Source organism: Peromyscus eremicus, chromosome X (genome assembly GCF_949786415.1).
Source record: "Peromyscus eremicus chromosome X, PerEre_H2_v1, whole genome shotgun sequence".
In the NCBI taxonomy this organism is placed as follows: domain Eukaryota; kingdom Metazoa; phylum Chordata; class Mammalia; order Rodentia; family Cricetidae; genus Peromyscus; species Peromyscus eremicus.
In genome coordinates this window covers 90,787,236-90,811,827 of record NC_081439.1, presented here as the reverse complement: position 1 = coordinate 90,811,827, position 24,592 = coordinate 90,787,236, and the positions used below count along the sequence as shown (strand labels likewise).

The 24,592-nt window shown below is 37.6% G+C and overlaps 1 protein-coding gene across 1 annotated transcript in view; it reads left to right on the top strand.

Moving 5' to 3' along the window:
* Positions 1–20,786, top strand: part of Ammecr1 (AMMECR nuclear protein 1) — a 110,642-nt gene extending 89,856 nt beyond the window's left edge. The window contains exons 3-6 of the mRNA XM_059250543.1: positions 2,125–2,239; positions 15,835–15,925; positions 17,245–17,341; positions 19,278–20,786. Of these exons, the coding sequence (XP_059106526.1) occupies positions 2,125–2,239; positions 15,835–15,925; positions 17,245–17,341; positions 19,278–19,392 (418 nt within the window). The 3' untranslated portion in view covers positions 19,393–20,786. The remainder of the gene's footprint in view (positions 1–2,124; positions 2,240–15,834; positions 15,926–17,244; positions 17,342–19,277) is intronic.
* The last annotated feature ends 3,806 nt before the right edge of the window (positions 20,787–24,592 follow it).

The following is a 24,592-nucleotide window of genomic DNA, read 5'->3' as shown; positions in this document are numbered from 1 at the left end:
TATAAAGTTATAGAATACTCTAATATTGAGTAAGACTGATAACTGTACAACTCTGACTATATTAAAACTCATCAAATTGTGTACTTTAAATGGGTGAATTTAGTGCTATGTGACTGCTGTAATAAAAACAATAGTAAGTGTATTCTATTCTAGCACAACTATTTGAAATCATAGTATACTTAATTTATATTTTATGCCAGGAACTGGAGGCAAGAGAGGAATGGGAGGTTAGTGTTTAACTGGTATAGTGTTTCACTTGGGGAACCTCTGAATTTCTGGGGATAGATGGTAGTAATGGCTGTGAATATACTTATTCTCCCCAAATAGAGCTATTTAAAAATGATTAAAATGTTAAGTTTTATGCATATTTTATCACAGTAAAACCCACTCCCTAACTACAAAATTTGTATTTCACATGATTCTAATGTATAAAGGGCTTTTTCTTTCTTTTGGTTCCTTTTAACAGGAAAACTAAAACATGGGATTGGCCTTTTAATTATGCCAGGGACACTTTACACAATGTGTTAGCATTTGGTTCCAGTATTTGTGTGCAAAAGAGGTGGTTAAATGTAAGTGTGTCTTCAGCTTGCCTTTGGATGAGAGCTTGAGAGTGTTTTAAGAATTTTATTTGTCAGGAGGAAAATAAAGCCAAACCATAGGAAACTTATGTTGTTAAATTGTAAGATAGTGAAATGCTGCCTTCAGAGTATGCGTTTGCAATTTCCTGGTTTTCTTGGTTGATCGCGGCCTCTTGAATGACATGAACATTTGTTCTTTATAAATTTTTACATCTGTATCTTCCTAAGAGCATTTTCTTTCGTATAGTGGGATGGCAGTAGCACCAGAATCACTGAAAATATAAATGCAGTGAGTTTTAGAATGTCAAGAAGGGAGGGAAAAGTAAAAAAAAAAAAAAAAAAGTTCATATAAGAGCCTGTTTCAAAAATACAAAAGTTGAAGAATAGTGGATTTGGGAATGAGTCACTTAAAAGGGAATTCAATTATTTCCAAAGGCTGTGGGACTTTGTTATGTTTCTGAGTTTGTAATCTGTGAGAAGGAAACAGTGAAAACGTGTTCCATGCCTGGCTGCTACCTAGGCTGTTTGATTATGGATGCTGTGTCAACAGTTGCATTTATGTGTTAGATAATCAGAGGTGTGTTCTGCTTGACCAGGAAATGATTTCTTTACAAAGTACAAGGAACATGGTGGGTGTGTGTGTGTGTGTGTGTGTGTGTGTGTGTGTGTGTGTGTGTGTGACAGGCAGAGAGAAAGTAAGGTGGTGTGTGGGAGGGGCACCATTGATTTATCTCTTCTACTCTAGGAAGAAGACCATTTTTATCCTTTACAAGGGTCTCTAGAGTTTGGCACAGTGGAGTGTGATTAAAGGGTCTAATCAGAGTTGATGTATGCAGAAACTCAGAACTCCACTGATGGGATTAATGACCTCGCAATCTCCTAATCAGACCTCTGTCGCACAGATGAGCCCTCTTTCTTGTAGTTCCATGGTTTTTGAGTCCTGTCTTCAGTTGTCCTTTAGTGGGTACATGAAATCCTTGTGTTTTTAGTCTATGATTTGAATGATTATTTTCATTTTCTTTGATTTTATTTCCTTGATGAAAAAAATTCATCTTTTTGAGTTATTTAATGTTCTGTGGTAACTGTTGCAGCTTGTATTAACTTTTTTAGTTTTACAGTGTGATTTTCTATATAGAAAGAGAGCTATGTGTGATCATATATACATTTTCTCTTCCAATCGTTGATTCAGAGGCCTTCCAGCATGTTTCTACTCCTCCAGCTTTTATTCTCCTCAAATGTAAAATAAAGCATGTTCTGCTTTTAAAAATAACATGGAGAGACATCAAAAATTGCTTAGGAGAGTGAATTGAACATTCATTCTTTACAGTTGAAGTAGCCACAGGATTAGCCAGTAAACAGAATCTATTCAATGAAAAATAGTGACTTCTAAAATCTCTAGGTTTCTGAAAAGGCCTTGGACAGTCACTTGCACCTTTGATACATTTCCGATTCTTAATTATTTACCTATTTCAAATGATGGTCAGTATTTGAGCTTAGGAACCTTCATATCAATAGATGGCTTTAATCTCTGCTCTGTCTTCCACAGTGCCCTTAAAGACAGCCGTTTTCCACCAATGACAAGGGATGAGCTGCCACGGCTTTTCTGTTCGGTGTCTCTGCTCACTAACTTTGAGGATGTCTGTGACTATTTGGATTGGGAGGTAAGATTATAAGATACTTTACATGACGGTAACTCCTGAGTAGATGCTACCAACTGAGCCCAGAATATAAGGCTTCCTGTCCATTCTAACACTGAAATAAAGCTCCCCATTGAACAATGAGATATGAGTGAAGGTTGTTTGTTTGTTTGTTTGTTTGTTTGTTTTCGGTTTTTGGAGACCGTTTCTCTGTGTAGCTTTGCACCTGTCCTGGAACTCACTGTGTAGGCCAGGCTAGCCTCAAACTCACAGAGATCCACCTGCCTCTGCCTCCCAAGTGCTGGGATTAAAGGTGTGCATCACCACCACTGGGCTGGAGGATTTTTTTAACGGCCAAATATCCTGTGGTGTTAAAATCTCCAGTTGAATGTGGTGTTACTTTTGTTCTCCTACATCACTTAAGTACCCAATAAGGCTGTTAATAAGTAGTGAGAAAGACTAGCTGGAGTCTGTTTCTCCCTGTATTTTCATTCCAGGGTGGTGTGCTGTAACCACCACTGAATGATTAGGCAGTCAGAATACACATATCAGGAAGAAGCAGCAAGAGTTAGCAAAATATACCACTTGGGGGAAAGCAGTTTGTGACAGGAGCTAGAATTCAATAGTGTGAGTTCAGCTGGGCGGTGGTGGTGCACGCCATTAATCCCAGCACTCGGGAGGCAGAGGCAGGCGGATCTCTGTGAGTTCAAGGCCAGGCTGGGCTACAGAGTAAGTTCCAGGATAGGTGCCAATGCTACACAGAGAAACCCTGTCTTGAAAAAAAAAGTGTGAATTCATTCTTAGCTACATTAATACACACACTTGAAATTACACTGAGAATACTGTTGTTCTACCTAGAGTATGTCTGTGCCTTGTCATTAGGAGAGAAACCTATATTAATTATATTTTTCTTCTTTACTATGTGGGATTCAGAGGTTCTCATGGTGATTTTCTTTGGCACTTGAAATAGTTGAGTGCAGGTCATGCCTGTATTCCTGAATAGCAGCTGTGTTCCAGGCAGTGTTCTACATGTACAGAAATGGCAAGATAGGGTCTCTACCAGGATGCAGAGAGAAATTTATATGCAGAGTATGAAGAAACTAGTGGTAGAAGAACAAAACAAGGGCAATTTGTTGATAAATAGCATCCTCTCACATGCCACTTAGGAACAGAACCACTGCATCCTTAGAAGAGCTTTTCCTTCTACTGTTGTTTCAAAGAATCATTCCCAGTGTTACTGAGACTGCCTTGTAACCAGATCCTTGTCCTCATAGTTAACTGGACTTGAATTTTATTTTTGGTTTTTCTATGATTCCTCGGGAGACTACAGATGGTTTACTCCACTGCAGGTGACTACTCTGTGTACAGAATAATATTCTGGAGAATCATCTCAGAAGATCTTGGATATGAATTATTTTGGGGACACCAGAGCTATTTTATAACATTTGGAATAGAAGAGGATGAAAGTATCCCTTCTGGGTTTTGTTACAGGCTTTTTGTATCATTATCAGAATATGAAAGCATTGTACAACCTTTATAAAGGAAGAAATGAAAAAAATCTAGTAACATATTAGAAAATTTGAAAAGTGTCAACCCTTTTATAGAACTAAAATTTCCTTCTTTATTGTTGAAGTTTAACATTCCTATTTATGTCCCCTCCCTTCCTCCTTCCCTCCTTCTCTTCTTTTCCTCTGTCAACCTTTATGTTTGTTTGCAACCATGTTGCCCAGGCTGCCCTTGAACTCAAGATCTCTTACTGTCTGCTTCTTGAGTAGCAGGATTTCATGTGTGCTCCATCACACCAGGCCTATTTGGATTTTTTTTTTTTTGAAGAGAAGTTTACCAATATTGTGGAACTATCTCCTAGTAGTTTTTATTTAATGGCTCCAATTCATGTCCCCACTGATGAACATATAATCTAGATGGTTACTTTTACTCTTGGGGGACTGTTGCTTGCTTTTCTCTTGGATGACCAAGCTACAGAAGCCCTTTTACCCTTGCTTGCAGCCACTGAGTTGGAAATATGGTTTGAGCATGTATAAACACATGAATACGTTTTGTTCATGTGTACATAGTGAGTAAATGTATGTAGGTTTCATGGGGAAGAAAAATTTGAGACCCCAGCAACTGATGAATAGGTATAAATAGGCAGAGTTAATAACATCCCCTTTAGTTCACATCAAGAGCTCTCAACAGCAAAACTTCACCTTGCTGTGTGGCTTTGATGTTCTGCTAGGTGGATGGGAAGTACAACACTTGAAATAGTAGCACTATGTATTCTGTCAAGTGCTATTTGTCTTTTGTGGTCACTGTCTGCCAGCTTGAATTTCTACAGGGTTCTATATTCCTTCGACTTGCTGTTTGGGAGCGTGAATCCCCGACTTATTATGTAACATTCTCTTGTCAAATTCAAACAACACCCAGGGGTTTGTACTTTTAGTATACCAGCATTTGAAAGGGAATTACACACTGCTAGAATGGCTGTGCTAGGAGGGAAAGACTGTCTCTTTCTGTTATTTCATCGCTGTTTCAAGTAAGACACTGGAACCTTGCAAGAAATATATTCTCAAAGAGTAACAGTTACTTTTGTAACTAAGAAATGTGAGTTGGTTTTAAGTGTACTATTGTGGTTAAAAATAGAATGCTGTTCTTTTGGGAAGGATAGTCTAAAGGTTGCCTTTGCTAATTATGAAAACCATTGCTGCTTTAAACAGGGTGTCAAAGTGGAAGTAAAAATATTTTTAATTATAGGCTGATACAGTTCCATTTCTAGATTTATGCCCAAATTAATTTAAGAAAGATATTGAAACAAAAACTTAAATAAGAATGCTCATAGCAGTACTTTTTACAATAACCACAAAGTGAAAACCCAACTGTTGGTTACCAATAGTATATCCATATCAGCCATAATCCATGATATAGCATGGATGAACCTCAGAAATATCATGCTAAATGAAAGAAACCAGACACAATAGGCCACACATTGTATGATTCCATTTGTATTCCAATGTCCAGAATAGGCAGCCCTATAGGAATATTATTGGATTAGTGGTTCTCAGGCCGTGGAAAAAGGGTGGATGGGAAGTAACTGCTTAGTGGGTACAGCATTTCCATTTGCAGTGGGGATGTTCTGGAATCAGTGGTGGTTATCTGAGAGGAGAAATACATTTAATGTCACTGAATTATGTGCTTGTAAAATTATGAAAAGATAGAAACAAAAGCTGCTAAAATGGTAAATTTTACTTGTGTTTTACCAAAACGAAAATAGTAAAATAAATTTTACTAATGTGTGCGTGCACACACACGCACAATCTTTAGTAATTTTGACTTCCTGAAGAAAACGCTAAAAAAAATTTAGAATATAAAGAAAAATAAGTTCCTTATAATCTCACCATTTCATTTTTTTTAATACAGTCAAGGCCTTAGTAGCATCTGTGGCCTCTATAAGCACAGATCTAGCCAGCTATAGACTGAAAATGTTTGAAAAACATTACATCTGTACCAAATATGTAAATTTCTCTTGTCACTAGACTTGAGTATCCTGAACTATGTTTCTTTACATTCTTTGTGTAGCAGTACATTTACATGCCTAGTTATATATGTGATTATTATGTAAAAGAAAATTATGAAGATGGCCTTATGGCCTATCCTTGCATATTAGTCAGTTATGTATTTTTGATCTTTTATTTGGAGAAGTCAAACTATATTATGAAAGCTATAGCCTTCTCTTGGAGAAATTTCACACTGTCGAGTAATTCGAACTCTTTCCCCAGAATAAAATACCCTATTTGCTGTGTTTAATTTTAACATGAGATACAGAGTCCTGCATGTGCTTATGCCATAGGGGAAAACAAAATTATTAAAGAGTTTTAGTAGAGAATTTAAAGTTAAAAAAATAAGAGAGTACATTTGAAATAAGCAGAAGTTGGAATAGGGCCGTTGATGAAGTGTATTACTTCAGTAGAATCCCTTATTAAAGGGATCTTTTAAACGTATGAAAAATGAGTAATTTGGGGAAAATATTCATTAACTGATGTGTTGTCATATCCACCTGCAAGGCTAAAATAATTGTTAAATGAGAAAAATTACTCCCCCAGGGAGAATTCTAACACAGTCTCTCTTGTGTTTGAACATAAAAACTTATCACCACCACTGCTCTGTTTTCTTCCATTGACAGCATTATGCTAATTCTAAATGACAGGATTATTGACAGACACGGCACTTTAGAAAGAAAGAGAACGGCACATAGCATGTCGGAACCTTCCAAAATGACACATAGCCTGAAACTAGTATAGTTCCACTGTTCGGGAGTCATGTTGCCCTTTCAAACAGTATGAAAGGTTGTAAGACAAATGACAATGGGCAGAGTTTGACAGGTTGATTCTCGGGATAGTCACCTCAGGCACTCATTTTCAGGGTATTCTAAATGAATAGGCTTGTGTTTGTAGAAGTTGTGTGGCATACATCCTAACTGATTTTGTTGGGATGTAATGCAGAAGCACATCACTGACAGAAGTCAAAATATTTTCTAAGTTATAATCAGGCATTTTTACTTCTGAGCTTTAGAGGGAAGAGCATTTAAAGGCATGAAGAACAAATGTTTTCTAACGTATCCTAAAGTGGAAGCTCAAATCATATTTAGATAGATTAATGATGCTTGCACAAACTTGGGGACTTTTTCTTCCTTATCTGGCTTCGAAGACAGCTTTTTTTTCGGTTCATTTTTAGTACATCACACTTACATGGAATCATCCCATGCTTAATGGGGCTGGCCAGCATGATTCTTGTGTAATTCAAAAATCTGTCCCTGGACTATTAAAGCTAGACCTCATGTCTCTAGTCTCACTCTGTCCCTAATATAACAAAGCGTCTGTCATTGTATGTGAGCCTTGAGGACTCCTGCCACTCAGAGAGAGCTGTACTTCATTTTCAAAAGCACCTCTAATGCACACCTCTCGAGCGATCCCAGTTCCATTTCTGATGTGTCTGGTTGCAGTTAATAATAGCGTGCTTTTGTAACATCCTTCATGAGAATAAACAGATGAGATAGACAAATTGGCTACTGTCATTATCCCCCCCCCATATTTTAGAAGCTAATATTCTCTTTTTTGCTTTCCTTCCCCCATAAAGGTTTCCAATTTTTTTTTTAGATCCTCTTAATGTACAACTGAAAACAGAGTCCCCATTCATACACAGATGGCTAGCATGACTCACAAAGTCACCAAGTGAAATGACTTCTAGTCGCATGTATACAGTCTGTTTTCCCTTTGATTATTTTTCTGCAACTATGATGCACATTATGTTCTGTTTTTCTCCTGCCTTAAAATTCCTGCCTTTATGAACACACGACAAGCAACAACAAAAATAAATCAGTCTACCTAGCTCGGGAAATTACACCTCATTGTTATTTTCAGAAGGACCTTGAGATGGAGTGGAAGATGCCATTATGGAAATCCAGTCCTTGTCCGAAGCTCTGCTTTGAGCATTGTTTTCAGTGTCATGGAACATTGGGATGCTTTGCACTTACTGGCCATCTCCGGAGGATTTGCTGGGTATCAGCAAGGCCTCGTGCAGAACAAGAAGCCTAAGGAGGAGGCAAGCAGTTAAAGCAACTTCTTAGAAGGGGATTTAGTCCATAAATATTTGCATTACTCATTTGGACCCTTAGGGAATGGGCAACAGAGTCTATCCTCAGGTCTCCTGCCTTCCTGTCTGTATTGTTTGGTGGAGGAAGTTTCTGTTTCCTTCCCTAGAATCCACACTGTCTTCCTTCTGCTTGCCTAGGCTCAGTAACAGTTCTTTCATCGGCAGTTTGCATGTATCCTCAGCATTTAATTTTTTTTTTAAAGTGATGAATTCTGAGAACAAGGAGACTTGGGTTCTGTTCCTAGCTGCCCCTACCCCAGTTCTGTGACCTTTCTGGACCTCAGTTTCTATACTAGGAAGTTGAAAGGGTTGGACTAAGGTCTCTTTGACAGAGTGTGGTTCTGTGGCAGACTCCCTTAAAAAAAATGGCTTCTGGTTCATTTTACATCCAGAGAATGAATCAGCTATTTAGAAATCATAAAAAGAGTTCCCTAACTTTTGAAATGGCCATTGTCAATGTAAATGTTGGCCAAAAATTGTCAAAGAGTCCATTTTTTAAAATTATGCATTCTACATTTGATTTTCACAAAGAATTCTCATGGGTAACAAAATATTCTAAGCCATTAATGCCTCTGTTTTATTACTGTGTCATTTCTTCCTTTAAGTCAGCATTTTACATTTAAATGTAAGGGAAACAGTCACACTAGGGAGAGATTATTCATTTTACAAGTGGTGCTTTGCTTTGCAGAAGGATTCAGTGTAGTATCTTTATTGTCTTCCTTGTGATTTCAAGATTAATTTATTTTCATAAATTCAACCCCCGTGTAACTGTTTAGAAGCAAACCTCTTCCATAAACTGAGCTAACCCATATTGAGTTACATAGTCAATGTACAGTTAGGACTTGGATATGATTTTTCTTAATTTCTTACCAAGCAAAGATTTTCTACAGAACAGGTTTGACCAGAGATACCCTCTGTACCCCAGTCTTTGAAGAGTAAATTAATTCATAGCTCTAGCTTTTGAAAAATATAAATAACTTCAGTTTCCTCATTTTTAATTTCATCTACTTTGTCATTTCCTTTTTAAAAAATGGTAGGAATGAATTTTTATAAGATTTGATGAAAAGTGGGCCTTTTATTTAGAGGTATGTTGCCTGAACTTTGCATGGGGAGCTTCAGTGTATTCAATTTTCTGAATGCTTATTATAATTAGTCATAATAAGGAAGTGATTTTCCCCATAATTACACTCTGAGCTATAACTTGTTCACTGTAAACCTTTGAGTAAGAGCATTTTCTTTCATTGAAAATGATATATAAATATGTTCAGCTTCATAGCTTTTTAATGCACCACTTCATTAATACTGCTTTATTTAAAATCTTAACTGATTCTTTAAAAGGTCATAGGGGTTATTGTTAGAGAGTTCAGGCACTTTAGAGTGTCAAGCTATTAGGTAAAATAAATGCTATATGTGATTTTTGTTCATGGGCCTTTGTGACTAAATTGGCAGGCTGTGTTCTTTATAGACAAGATGTCTGAGTCTCCTACATGAATCACAATTACTACAACAGCTAAGGACTGGTCTAACTGCACTAATTTATTGCTAAGCTAAGGTGACTAATTTACAGGGATTTTAGACTATAGCAGCATATATGTATTTTATTCAAGGGGATACTTGCAGTTGTTGCTACATAACAGGAAAAAGTAATCCATTAGCTGAGGTAGATGATGAAGCCAAGTTTTTATATTCAACTATGTTAAAAGATTACTAATGTCTAGGTGATTAATTTATAGTCAGTTATCACTTTTGATTTATATTCCTGGTTTTTTTTCTACAAAACTTCTCAAGAGGTATTGAGTTTGTTCTAAGAACTGGGTGGATGATAGATAAAAGCAGCCTAAGATGTACTTCTTATTGGCCCACTTGAGGAGAAAAATATTTTTAAGTCACTAAGTTGCCTGTTAGTCATACTAGGGGTTATGGGCTAATACACCACCTTTCCTCCATTATAGTCTTCTAAAGAGAAGTTGCATGTGTGTTTTTTCTTATTGATAAAATATTCATGGTCACAGTGCTACAATTCACAAATCAAAAGCTACTAAGGGAAAAAGCAAAGAAAAAAATCCAAATTTCAGCAAGACTTTAAAAATTGGTAATTTAGCCACATTTTATAATGTGGGGTCATGTTAACCAGAAAGACACCTTCAGAACTCCCGAATTTCTGTTCAAACTGGTGGGCAAAGACATGCAGCCAGCCACAGGACTGAGAATTTGAATGAAGGAGCTAGAGAATATACAGTCTAATTTTTTTCGTCCTACTGAGTTTGGGGGTAAGCACTGAGTAGGATCCATACAGATCAGTATCAGCTTCTACGATTAAATAATTCCACCCTAAGAGTTATTCCAGATTGCAAACTGGGAGTCAGTAGGCCCGCATTTGAGGTACTGTCATCTTTTAATGTTGAATTTTCTCTCACTAGGAAAAGTCACTATTGTGATAGGGCTGAGCTAGAGTGGAAAAACATTGGTTGTGATGTGATGAGTTTGAGAGAGCAATGGATAGCACTGTGGATTTGTAGTATTTTCAGGGAAAAGAGGTATCAAGTTTTTCTACTCAGAAGTAAGAGAGTCTGGGTCTGATCCCTGGACTGTCCTGTGCAGCATTTGTTTCTGGCCACAATATCCTAGGCTGCTTTCTGGATGCATATGTATGTCATCAGCAATGCAAGCCTTGAAAGAGTTGGGAGTGTGCCAGACATCCCTGTTCCTCTCATTAAGAACTGAGTCCTTTCATTTACTTCAATAGTGCTGGTATATTAAGCCTGGCAGGTCAGTCTTTTGTGAATGGCCAGTAACTGACTGTGTTGTTAATTACAAAGCATATTTTGCCAAAAGATTTTATCCAAAAAGGCATGCCAAACAACTTTTAATTCTCTGACCTCCTGCTATATGTTTCTTTATGTTATTCAAGATGAACTCACTTTATGGTGAGCCATGGCCATCCTGTTGGAAAAGCATGAGGTCCTGAAATGGGCGTTAATGGAACTAACTGGTCCTGCCACTACTGTCTGAGATAAGATAGTACCCGAGGAAACTGATTAATATTCTTGGCCAAAATACTATCAGGTGCAGAGTTAGCTTCAAAGGTCAGGACTTGGGACATAATTGTAGACCCCAGTGGTCAAAGGTTTCATGGAGCCCACTCAACACCAGAGCACATTTTATAGGCAATTATACTCTTAGCCAGATGCCTTTTTTCTTCTCTTTCATGTTTTAACCTGTTCAGATTGTCTGCTCACCGATTAGGCTCACCAGTAAAAGCAGGACCCTTTTGTAGTGCTGCCTGTGTATTATAGGACTAATACTCGCCTTACAGATAGATGAGGCTTTATTAAGCTTTGACTATGCAGCTGTAGAGAACATAATATGGACCATGTATTATAATGGAGTGGGAGAGGGCACTTTTTTTTAATACTCTTATGTTGAGGGTCACTGCATTAGAGAATAATAATTTTAAGTGAAACCACGTTTCTAACAAGGGGCCAGATAATGAGGATAAATGAAATCTGCAGTCTCAGGGCTTCATTTCAGCCATTAGTTATAATCTCTTCTACCAAACCTTTTACTATGAAGCAACATTGATTAATTTGCATGTATTTCTTCTCCCTGCCCACACATGCTCACTGATAGAATGAACAAATAGAGAAATGGACAAGAGAGAAAAGATGATGGAGACTGAGGCCTGGTAGACTTGGGGATGCATAAACTCCAAACTGGATAATCAACTAGGGAATAATCAAGATAACTAACACTAATTTTGATATGTAATTATTCTGAACAATGTTTAAAAATGAAAGATTGTATAATATCACTAGTAAAAATGACTTGCTATGGAATGGCTCTGAATAAATATGGCTTTCTTTTTAGCATGAAATAGAAATCTGTTGAACTGGTCTGAATGTTCACTTGACATACAGATATAGCTCCCTTTAACTCCATATCCTCTTAGCTATGAGTCCTACATTTAATATACTACAATTCTAGTTGATTTATAGCTCTACTTAGCAAAAGTACAGTCTTGACTAAAACAATATTATAGCAGCTGATGGACCTTGAAAGCATTTTTTCTCAGACATTCTAATCATTTTGAAACTGACCTGCAGAGTCCCTTGAAGCTAGATTTGTAAGTCTCGAGGTTTTGCCTACGTGCCTTTTTTTTATTTTTTAATTTTTTGGGGGGTTGGGGGAGAGTGGTACAATTAGGTAGGGATATATTACTGCCTGATTGCCATTCTGTTCCTAGATACTTTCTCTTTTTTCATCCTAAGACAGTTACTAAGATAGTTTTAGAGCATACTTACTTCATGGAACCCCAGTTCTCTATGTAACTGATCCCATATCTCATTGATAACGTCAACCATAGCTGTTATGAAACAGCCCAGCAAAAGCCATTTATGGGAGAAAGCATTTATTCTGGCTTCCAGTTATATGGGGAATACAGTCCATTGTAGTACCAAAGGCAGGGTGGTAGGAGATGAGGCGGGCACCTTCCAGTGCATCCATCAACAGTTGAGAAACAGGCAGAGAGAACAAGAGGTAGGTCCAACTACGAAGCCTTACTCGCCCCCACTGTCTTGGAGAGAGGAAGGGGATGAAAACATTATCGGAATTGCAGGGTTGCTCACGTTTCAGCAAGGATGGTTTGTACCTCCTGACAATTTTTAACATGCTAAACTAGATAATCTCTACTAACCATGCAAGCTCTGGCAAACCACAAGCTCTGTGCCTACATATTGGGGGAAAATAATTACTTAGATGATGGGATAGTTTAGACATATAATCCTCTATAGGAACACATTCTCTTCAATGAGAATCTCTGACATTTTAAATCTCAGTAATTTAATAATTAAAAGAGGCTAAGACTAATTGTATGGTATATATGAATTGTTTCTTGAATTACTTCTTCCAGCAAGGCTCCACCTTCTAAAAGGTCACAAGCTGGACACGCATGTTCATGCACAGGAGCTTATGGGGGAACTTTTCATATTCAAACCACGGCATCATTCACTTTGGTGAAGAAGACTTAGGTTGCAAAGCCAGCGATTTCCATAGGCTGATCAGAATTGGCTGCTTCCGCTCTCCTGTGTTACTTCTTCAATGTAACTATTTGTTGGCATCCGTGGTCCAAGTACAATAAAAAAGCCACTGCTTAACAAGTACCAAAGAGAACATTATTCCCATTCTCCGTGTTCTGCTAGTTGAAAAACGAGTCACCCTAGTTTGGGCTTCTAGCTTTGTGGAATAGCTTTCTGACCTGTGAAAGCTTCTCACAAAGCATTTACTTTAAAATGACCATATTTATAGGAACTTTCAGTTCTTCAAATCATAGGAACCCAGAAAAGTAAATGGCTTTTTTTAAAAAATCAAATTTGATGCCTGGGCTTTTCACAATAAAAAAGTAAATAAACAATCCTGTTGTTGAGTAATTTTTATTTTATTCAACATGTCCAAGTTTTGCTCTCAGATAAACAGGTTTTTCAAGAAACAATTCATATATACCATACAATTAGTCTTAGCCTCTTTTAATTATTAAATTACTGAGATTTAAAATGTCAGAGATTCTCATTGAAGAGAATGTGTTCCTATAGAGGATTATATGTCTAAACTATCCCATCATCTAAGTAATTATTTTCCCCCAATATGTAGGCACAGAGCTTGTGGTTTGCCAGAGCTTGCATGGTTAGTAGAGATTATCTAGTTTAGCATGTTAAAAATTGTCAGGAGGTACAAACCATCCTTGCTGAAACGTGAGCAACCCTGCAATTCCGATAATGTTTTCATCCCCTTCCTCTCTCCGAGACAGTTAAATATCGCTGATCTTGGCCTGACGCGCTCATCGTGCAGATAAGGAACCCGTCTCAGAGTTGTGACTAGACATCTTAATAACACCAAAATTATTTTCAATTTTAACATGACAGATTTTTGATAAATAGAGGTAACGATTCAAAATTCACTGCAGTGAATGATAGAGCATAAATTACCTGTGCTGTGTATTTTGAAGAAACAAATTATGAAGCATCTGATATTGTCAGAGACTAAACTTTCAGAGTCACTGATCAGGACGTTAGTATAGAGAAAGTGTCAGATCTGTTATTGCCTCAATGCTGTGTCATACTTTGGGGTGACTGGTAGATGCCCTTCATCCTGGAAATAATTTGATAACTAAACATTCATGTTTCCCCTCAGCTGTCCACAGTCATATCCCACAGTGCCTGAGAGGCCTTACTGCACTGGTTTTTAAACAGCTATACTGGTTGCATTTTTAGCAAGAGGAGATTCATGGGAATATTGATATCTAATAGATAGACTAGCCACAAGGGCACACTTTAATAATAATTAAAACAGTAATTGCTCAAAAGATCTAACAGGCTCAAAGGGTACATGTATTAAGACAGGTTGAAATCCATTCCCCAGGGGACATTTCATTCCCTGAAAAACTAGAAAACTTCTGCCGAAGGGCAGAAACAGCAAAAGAGATTCTCACTGGTACCTTTTTCCTCTAAAACCTTAGCATGTATACACACATGGAAAGCGTATGCCTGTCTTCACTTATCTGCTCTAAAAAGAAGTCTCTGTCTGGGAATGGTGTGTCCCTGCCTTTACATCTGCCCTCCATTACATCAGGCAGCCTTATACTCTTCTTGGGAACTCCTAATCTGAGGTACCTCGAAAAATGAGAGAATAGAATAGGATGGTCCTACTTTAAAATTTACATTTTTATTAGCAGTGTCTTGAAAGAAGTTAAGAACTTTGAATAATTTCTCTTCAGCATTGTGTACTATTCTATGAGGGGAAAGGACCACTTCCTTTTGATTATATGCTAATCAAAGGGAAAGCACATTGGTTTTGCTTCAAAACGAAATAAAAAATGAAAACCAAAACATTAGCAACCAGTCTTCCTACAGCCAATGGACTTCTCTTTTCAGGTATCACTAAAAGTTTATTTCACACTTTAAAATGTTATACAAATGGCCGGGCAGTAATGTTGCACACCTTTAATCCCAGCACTCGGGAGGCAGAGCCAGGCGGATCTCTGTGAGTTTGAGGCCAACCTGATCTACAGAGCAAGATCTAGGACAGGCACCAAAACTACACACAGAGAAACCCTGTCTCGAAAAACCAAAAAAAAAAAAAAAAAACCAAACCAAAACAAAACAAAAAAACTACAAAAATGCCCTGTCCGAAGGTAATTGGAAGTCTTTATTGCTGTTAAATCGACACATATTATGAAATGGACAGTCTGATTGTTTTCATTACTTTTGGTCTTTTCTTTTAATCGGGGTCTCACTATATAGTTCAAGCTGCCCAGGAGCTCGCCATGTAGCACAGGTTGACCTCAAATATGATTCTCCTGTCTTGTCTTCCATGTGTACCACCCAGCCCAGCCTGTTTTTTCAGACCTATCGGACAGTGGTAGTTTGCCTCCAGATTAGTTAAGGTTTTGAAGGAACTAAATGGGAGGACATAAGTACAGGGAGTTTGGGGTTATAACCTGAAGTCATGAATGTGACTGCATGGGGTTTTGCTATCTCCTTGAAGTCTTTTCCTTATTCCAGGTTGGGAAGTGTGGCAGGATTCTTGCCATCAACTATCCTACTCTGTGCCTATAGTTTGTTTCAGATTTATTTACAAAAAAAGCATAGCCTGGTATATGTTGGACATATATAAGTCAGCATTTTCTCAGTCTCTATGGATATCATACTGGCCTTCCAATCCAAAATCAAAGTGTTGGAAAACAGAAAACTACTACATACTTCTAAAAACAAGGGGAAAGGATTGGACACTTAGCTCAGTGATAGAATACTTGTCTAGCAAGCACAAGTCCCTGGGTCTGGTCCTCAGCTCTGGAAAAAAAAAATACTAATAAGTAAAAACAAGGGTGGGGAAAGAATTGCATTGAAAATTAAATTATAACCTTTTCTTTCTGTTTCCATAAAGAAGTCTGTACTAATAAAACTGCCAATTTCTTTCAGGTGGGTGTGCATGGCATTAGAATAGAATTCATCAATGAAAAAGGATCAAAACGCACCGCCACCTACCTACCGGAGGTTGCAAAGGAGCAAGGTCATTGTTGTACTTTATTTCATATGCTCTAGTGAAGATTGTAAACTGAATTGCAGTAGCCGACCTTGCAGATATGTCTGATAATTGATCGACATCACATTATAATAACCGACCCTTTCATCACTGACTGCCACTGCAATGTCTGGTTCAAATTGGTGAATTACACAGAATCTGCATCTTGACAGTGACATTTGACAGCATATACTCATAAATACATAGTTTCAAAATAGCACAAATTTATCAAAGTTGGGGTTTATTTTAAGCAACAGTTTGTTACTACTTTGGAACACAATTTTCCCATGCACCAGTATGCAGCACTTAGCATGGTGGTATAAAGAGGCCTTAGGCTTAGAGACAGCCAGGTAGTTTGATGGTGGTATTCATTGTCAATATCTAACAGTTCTTCTTAGGTGATTGCTATTATTCATTCTGCTAATATTGAAACTGTAAGTCTCCCATTAAGATTGGGAGCTTTGTGAATACATGAAGTAACACTTTATGTTTAGTCTCTACTTCATGATCAATAACAATTTTCTTACTTCACAGATATGCCACACATCGTTATGAACCAATATGGTGACTCCAAACAACTTTGCTATAGTACTTCATCCTTTCTAGCCACTACTAAACTCTAGTCTCACATTAGTTTAAATAAATGCTTTTCAAAAATTCTTTAGGGCTTATCTTTTCAGTAAGCATTTAAAATGTGCTTTCCTTGTATATGCTCATACAAATATGAAAGATATAACAACAAATTTTAATGTGTTAATCCTCAAATGAGATGTTAATCTTTAAGGCAGTTATGTGAAGATTTGTTTGGATTGCTTTAGAAAATGTCTTAATACTGCAGAATCATTGACTTCATAAGGCTATTTAGAATAGCATTCATATCAGAAACAATAAAATACCCTTGAATGTTTCACATAAGTATAGATTATTGAGCATAGAAGATACCATTAAGACCAGCAATCACCATGAAATAGTCATGGGAGCCCCAAATTCTACTGAGTTAACACAAGTCATGTTTTATTTATTTAGGCTTTCTTTCCCTTTTGAAAGTATGACCATTAAAGAAGAGCACATTTGTTGCAGAGATATGACTGAACGGTTTCTTAGACAATTTAAGGCGTGTGGTGATGAACCTGCTTCTATACAAGGATAAAATCATAGCTCTTCTGTATGACTTTGTTTAGGACCAAAGGAGTTGATGGCATTTGGTCACAGTGATAGCTGACCTCTGCAGTGTCATTTTTGTATTTAACCAGTGGTGCTTTGTGATACGTGCTTGACTCATGTTTTGTCTCATTGTCTCCCCACAGGATGGGACCATATTCAGACCATAGATTCCTTACTGAGGAAAGGAGGATACAAAGCTCCGATTACTAACGAATTCAGGAAAACCATAAAGCTGACCAGGTACCATGGCATTTTGTAGCACAAGACTAACCAGTACACTTCCAAGTGTACGCCTAGAACTTTGATTTCTTTGTCTCTCAAACAGCACTTGCTTCTCTTGTCTAAAATAGTGGAAACAAATGGCAGGGCCATACTGAGAGTGGATACAATAGAACTCTGCTTGGCAGTAAATACTGCATGATATATTAGCCCATCCTTTCCATCTTTGGCTCTGTGTGATTATTCTGGCTTTGTACAACCAACCCCCTGAGACTTTAAACTACCTCATTGCAGAAAGTGCCAGAATTAGCTATTCACTAGCTTTTGACATTGCCTAGCAGAACCCCAGGATTCTGATAAGCAGTCCTAAAATTTAAATTTAACCTTAGAATTTTGGCAGTGATAGGAGTCTACTATGAAGGCTTATTGAAAAACACAATTGAGCTGAACTTGAATGCTAAATAAATTTCATCATGGAATAATAGGAATACTTACTTAAGAAAGAAAGTATCGAACATTTTAGGAAAATGGGTTACTGTTTCCATTCATTTCAATTCTAGAAAATTGCATTATATGCCTGTGGTTTAAAAATGGATTTTTCTCAGCTCTGCATAGTTACAAATTTGAAAATGCCCCCATTTCTGCTCTCCCCAAGTTTATAGTTTGAGGAGACTAGAAGGGAATGAATAAAAATAATTACTACTCCAAGGCAGACTAGTATGGATGTGTAGGATCATAATGCCGGGGGAGAGGAACTCCAGGAAGTCAGTGGGTGACAGAAGACTTCAAAGAGGAGGTGGGTTTAGGGCTGGGCTTGAAAAATGGGTAGACTATTTGACAGGTAGAAAGCGAGGGAGGAAAGGGATTCCCTGAAGATGTGCTGTGAATCAAAGCATGTAGGTGGCGAAGTATGAAGCCAGTTTTAAGGAATACAAAGCACTATGATTGGGCCAGTCTTTCAGTGCACATAAGAAATGTCATGAAGGGAAAATGTGGCCCAGAAGGTAGACTGAGTCAGATCATGCAAGGGCTTGGTATTCCAAACTAAGAAATTTCTACCTGAATCTACAAACATTTGATAGCCATTAGAGGGTTTTAAAAAATATTCTCCAGGCCACATATGGTGGTGCTTTCATCCCAGCATTTAGGAAGCAGAGGCAGGTAGATCTCTATGACTTGAAGGCCAGCTTGGTCTGTATAATAGGTTCCAGGACATCCAGGACTATGTAGAGAGACCTTGTCTAAAAATGTCAACTTGGGAAGTATAGGATTGGAACGGGTAAATTATAGAGGAAACATTGCTGTTATCAAAGAATCTGTGCAAGTGGTAAGTGGGACCATCATGGAAAGGTCCAAGAGAATCCAAAGAAGCCGCTGACAGCCATGAAAGAACAGTGGCAGAACCAAGGTATGCTGGGCAATGGATAGAAAAAAAGAAGAAGACTGAAGGGAGAAACTATGATTCCTCTAGAAAAGCAAGGCAGTGGAAGGACAACTAGACACAGGCAAAGGAGAGGGTTCCAGTGCCAGTAAAACAAACCCCAACCCAACATGTGTGGACAAAGAAAGGAATGGTAAAGGAGGGAGAAATGGAAGATCTCTGAAGAAAAATGGTCCAATGAATGAGATGTATCCATGATGGAGATATATACACGATGGTAAATGATTGGCTCTCCCCTGTTCTTTCTTGCTCCAAATTGGGTGAAAGGGGCAATGCCATTCCTGGAGCACTGTAAACAAGCAGTAGAGCAGAAAAAACAGCACTGGACTCAGAGTTTGGATTCCTGTGTTCTGATCTCAGCTTTGCTACTTACCAACTTTGTGACCTTGAACAAAGGTCTCTCAGGGCTTCTTGTTTTCTACTATGTAAAATGATCTCCCAGGGTCCTCCTAGCTCGATAATAGCATATCATGCGTTTCTTGATATTAACTTTTCTCTTCCCTGACTCTCTTTTAGGTACCGTAGTGAAAAGATGACCTTGAGTTATGCTGAATACCTTGCTCATCGCCAGCATCATCACTTCCAAAATGGCATCGGGCATCCCCTTCCGCCATACAACCATTATTCCTGACACTGAGCCGCACAACCAGTCACTGGGCCTCTCTGCAGACCTCTTCCCAGGAGACCCTACACCTTCTTGGTCTAGCTATCTCTTTTACTGTACCATTTTATGATGATAGTTTCCGTTGCCATGGTGAAGCTTCGACATTGTCAGTTAAGACCATCATGGTAACGGGTAGGAAAATGGCATTTGTTAAGAAGATCTTGTTATTATTTTAGATCATTGATTTTTTTTTTTGCAGCACATACAGCTTTTGGAGTTTTCTTTCCTTACAATATTAGGTATATTTTTGCTTTGCTATCTCAGTCAGGTTTCTGTCTTTCTATCCCTTTTCTTTTTCCTGCTTCCTCCTCCCTTTTGACTGTGGATGGAAGAAAGTATGCAGTTTTTGAGGATTTATTAGGTTTGTCTTTAGTATTCCTCAGTAAGGTAGTCATTTTTTGATAGCTGAGTTGGGGATTAATTCATAACAAATTCAGGTATTTGTATATTACTCTTGAATTTGCCTAAAATTCTCTTTGCTATGACAGCTTTGTATTTGGGTCAAGTACATGTTTTTTCCCATGGTTAAAATAAATGAGCTTTAGTTTAAGTAATGAACATTCAAAGGTCCATGATAGGGCTTGTCACAGAGAGTGAAAACCATTGACACCTTCTGTGCTGGTTGTCGTAGAAGAGACAGCTCATCGAGTTATCGAATCCATTTACAATCTAAAATGCTCTTTTAGAAAAGTATAAGCTACCTTTCAAATGGGCTGCAGAATTCATTTCGAAAGGCAGCAAAGACTAGGAAGAGATGAGATGCAGAACTTAGTGCCTTGGAGAAGACTGTAATGAAGTCAAATTAAGAGGGGTTTTAAAAAGGCAATTTAGAGAAATATTCTTGTAAAATTTTATTGTTTCTATATAAGAAACAACAGATTACAAAAATTCCTTACTCCAAAGTATTTTTTTAGGTGAAAAAATTATTTTGAGCAAATAACCAAAAAGACGCTTGTCTATTTTGTATTAATTTAAATTTGTTAGCTTTAGGTTTCAATGAGTCATAATTGGTCAGAGACAACTTTAGCTACTATCTAAGATATGATAAAGATAATCTAGTGAAACAAAAGTTCATATATACTAGGATTTCAAATTTGTCTATTATGGAGACAATGCTGAGTTTCAGAGATACTATAAAGAGTTTGAATCTCTTTCTGCACTACATACTTTTGATAGAAACACATTTCTATGTTGACAGATATTATGTTGGACCTGTGAAGATGGCATTCAGATATATTAATTAGAGCCCAGCTCATTTGCAGGGCTATTCTTCCCATGGCACAAACAAAGAAAGCTTACTGATGTCAATGGGAAGCCCTTATGTTTATCCCCAGGAAAACCACAGATGATTCTGGCAAGTGATGACCTTTGTTTATGGTAGTATATATATATATATATATATATATATATATATATATAGGGAAAATAAATAATTTTTTTCAAATAGGAAGTCAATATAACAAGTGGTGAGTGAAATTATGTTGTAGAATGTATATTCTAAAACTATGACATGCCGCTGATTAATGAAATGGTCAAGCTTATACATTTAATTGCTGTGATAAATGACAGACTGGTAGTTCAGAAAATCATTTTCTAGTTTGTAAGACAATTGGATGAATTCGCTCAAAGTACGCAGTTTCAGTTTTTGATGAGAGTTCTTCGAAGTTTGGTATTCCTTCATCCACAGCATCCATTGTTGAAGTTACCATTTTCAGTTATGATGCCTTAACTAAGAAGCCAATTGCTAGCCTGAAAGGCAATCTCAGTAGCCAATTCTACTGAATGCATTCGTCAGAAAAACGTAAGCTTCTGGGCTTTAGAATGGGCTTTTAAGTCCTGTTGTTTCTGCTTGGAAGCATGTTGGGATAGATTAGTCTTTCGTTATAAAAGCAAGCGGCTACCTGACATTTTCTTGCCCTTATAGGGAAAGTGAGCACAAGCTGAATGGTATTGTCTGCTGCAAAAAATAAATAAATAAGTAAATAAAAGAAAGAAAAAGAGAAAGATAAAAGTAAGAAACATACAAATTGAAGAGAGACAGAATAGACCAATATCGTTGTGAAATCCATCTTATCCATCATCTCATCATTTCAACAGCTCCTCGTCCGGGGTGAGCTTATGGCTAGTTTTTTTTCTGTTCTTATTGTTTTTAAAGAGAAGATCTATCACATACATATATGCATGTATGTATACATATACTTACACATGCATACATGCATATATGTGTGTTTATGTATTTAACGGTGCTAATCAATCTTGAGCAGGTCACGTGACTGGTCATGCGGACTCTAAAAATCATATCAGAGTTTTTAAAATCCTTGATATATGCAGATGTTATACAGATTTTCTTACCAGTGTAATAATGTTATACTGAAGAATAACCATCCTGCAGGCTTCAAAGGACGAGGTCAGCAATATTTCCCACCATGGCTTGGGGAAAAAGGGTAGTTTTGTCTCCTTTTGTATTCAAGTTGATGCACAGTGCATTTTCGTGTCTAAGTAGCTGTTGACTAAAAGACTTTGTAGTGTAAAGGGTGTTATACAAACTCTAATGGTGTGCTTCAGACAAACAGATGCTAGGCCCTTTCACTTTTGATGTATATTACAAAGCTGTTAAATATGTGGTTTGAAATCACTTTGAATACGTGGAAATATGTAGCATGTGTCTTTAACTCGGACAAAGATTCTAATTGCACAAGTTGTGTTCCAGCCAGTTGTGGTTTATTTGTTCAGAAACACAAATGTGAATTGCACTCTTTATCACCAGAATATTGTATAAGTTCCGTGATCTTTAAACAGCTCAGAAGTAATACTTGAACTTCATTTGAGTAGCACAAAGTTTACAGATCCCCTTTTAAATGTTAATTAGTTCCAAGTTAAGTTTTCCGGTTTTTTTGGTTGTTTTTTCTTTCTTTCTTTCTTTTGTTTTTGTTTTTGTTTTTTTTTTCAAATGCAACTGGGTATTTTCTTGGAAAACTGTGTGTATTTTATTTTGGTATGTAGCAAAAGGCTTCCACTTCTGGAAGGTTTTATTGTTCTTAAACAAGGTCAGCCAGGTACCAGATTCTATAAGAACAATTGCCCCCCCCCCCCTCAAGTGGCCTTCTGACTGCACGAATGTGCAGCTACCCTCTCTAATCTCTCTAATCGCCCCCACCCAGAGGAGGTCAGTGAAAGCAATGGAGGAAGTGCAAGGCTTGCTCTTTCCCCTCCCCCAAACCTCACCTAGGATGTCCAGTCCAATGCAGATGGTTCCATTGCACATCCAGCACACCGGAAGTTTGTATACTGGCCTCTTTTCCTGTCTTCAAATGTGCAAGAATTCGAAACTGTCATCTGGAATAGGTTCCATCTCTTATGTGTGTTAGATCAAACCAAAGAAGCCCCCAGCCATGCCCAAATGCTGCTCCAAAAGCCTGCCTTCCGGTCCTTACAAAAACCTTGCAGGATTAAATGTGTTAACTTTTTTATTTTTGTACAGTTTCTAAGTGATTTTTTGCTAGTGACGTTAAAATGAATTAAGTTTATTTGAGGAGTGTAAGCACCTCCTCCATTTAAATAAACTGGTGACTTTCCTTTTATTTTTTACAAGTGGAAACCCATTGTGTGCCTCTCGATTTAAGGGTTTCTGATTACATTATTCTTAAGACCAGCATTGATCCTTTATATACAAAGATATGTTTTCCTTGTTTTTTATTACTGTTTCAGAAGAAAATGAACCTTTTATTTTGCTCCAGACCCAGTAACTGCGCTGGTACATAGACGCACTGAGAAAAACAAAACAAACAAACCAACAAAAAATACTTTTGTAACCACCTCTGACTGCTTTTGTATATCAAAGTTGATTACTTTTGAGATATTGGGATCTAGTTTCTAAGTTATTTTAGTGTTTTCTATGTTCCCCCAAATTACTTTGAATCGGTCACCAGCATAAAGAGTTTTTGGTGATGCAGTGGTGAGACTTGTAATGAGCAAAATGCTACCTGGAGTAGCTCTCCTTCCCTTCTTATAACCTGGTGTTTTGATTACAGTGAGACATCACGGATTACCTGAAACCCCTTCATTATAACTAGGTCCTCCCTCCTTCCACACTGAATTGCTTACTAGTTTGAAGAAGCTATTGGAAGTGGGCATTTTATATGACCTGTATGGCTTTAAAATATTAAAAATGAACAAAAAAAGAAAAAAATATGAAAAGGTTTATGTGGGTCTGTATGGTATGGCTGTGGAAAGATATTGTAGTAGTTTTGACACTATTGTTATTACCTTTAAAATCATTTACCCAATAAAATGTTAAAACTAAATCTTTGTTTTGGATGTATTTATTGAACTTGCCTCACGATGAGGTGTTGGAGCCATTGGAACTTCTGTGTTTAAGGGACAGGGTCTCCTGTGCCTCAGGCCAGCCTCAAAGTCACTTTGTAGTCAAGGGTGATCATTCATGAGCTGTGGAGGACATGGTCAGTTTTGGTGAAAACGCCTGATTAAGTGCAGACTGTTTCTTTTAATGTCGGTCTCTACCCATTTTCAGAGTATAGGTGGGACCCTGAAAATGTTCTTAATATGGGGGCAAGCCAAGGGCTGTACACAAAGGGCATTCTACACACCGAGACTGAGCACCATAAACATTGCTAGCTCCAGAGTGCTACTTGTGACTTGCCAGCTTGAGGAAAATGCCTGGGCTTAGGGGTAGGGCAACCGGTGCCACAACTTTCAAGGGCCAGGTAAAATCTTGCATCCAGAAAGGAGGCACTTGGAGTGTGGATCACTGGCAGCGGCTGCCATGTGTCTATTTCCTCTGGGAAGGCTACCAACCAGATTGTGGACAGTACCTTTGGCTCTTTATCAGTCATACCATTTTTGCTGTCTCACTTTCATCTTGCATGTTTCAGCCTTAGTTGCTACTTGAATATAAACAGGACAATTTTCAGTTACATTGCCCCAAAGCCCTAGGACCATGTGGATTTTATAACATGTGCTTATGTCAATCACAGTAGCTGAAAACAGCCATCTCAGGCCCTAAAGAACTATTGTGGTTTGGGCTAGTACTCTATTAAGGCAGTATCTTCTGCTTGTGGTTTATTCATTTTCTTCATTTGTATTTAATGGGACATTAAGATTTCTTCATCATTTAGACCATATTAATAGTTTCAGGTAGAATAAAGTA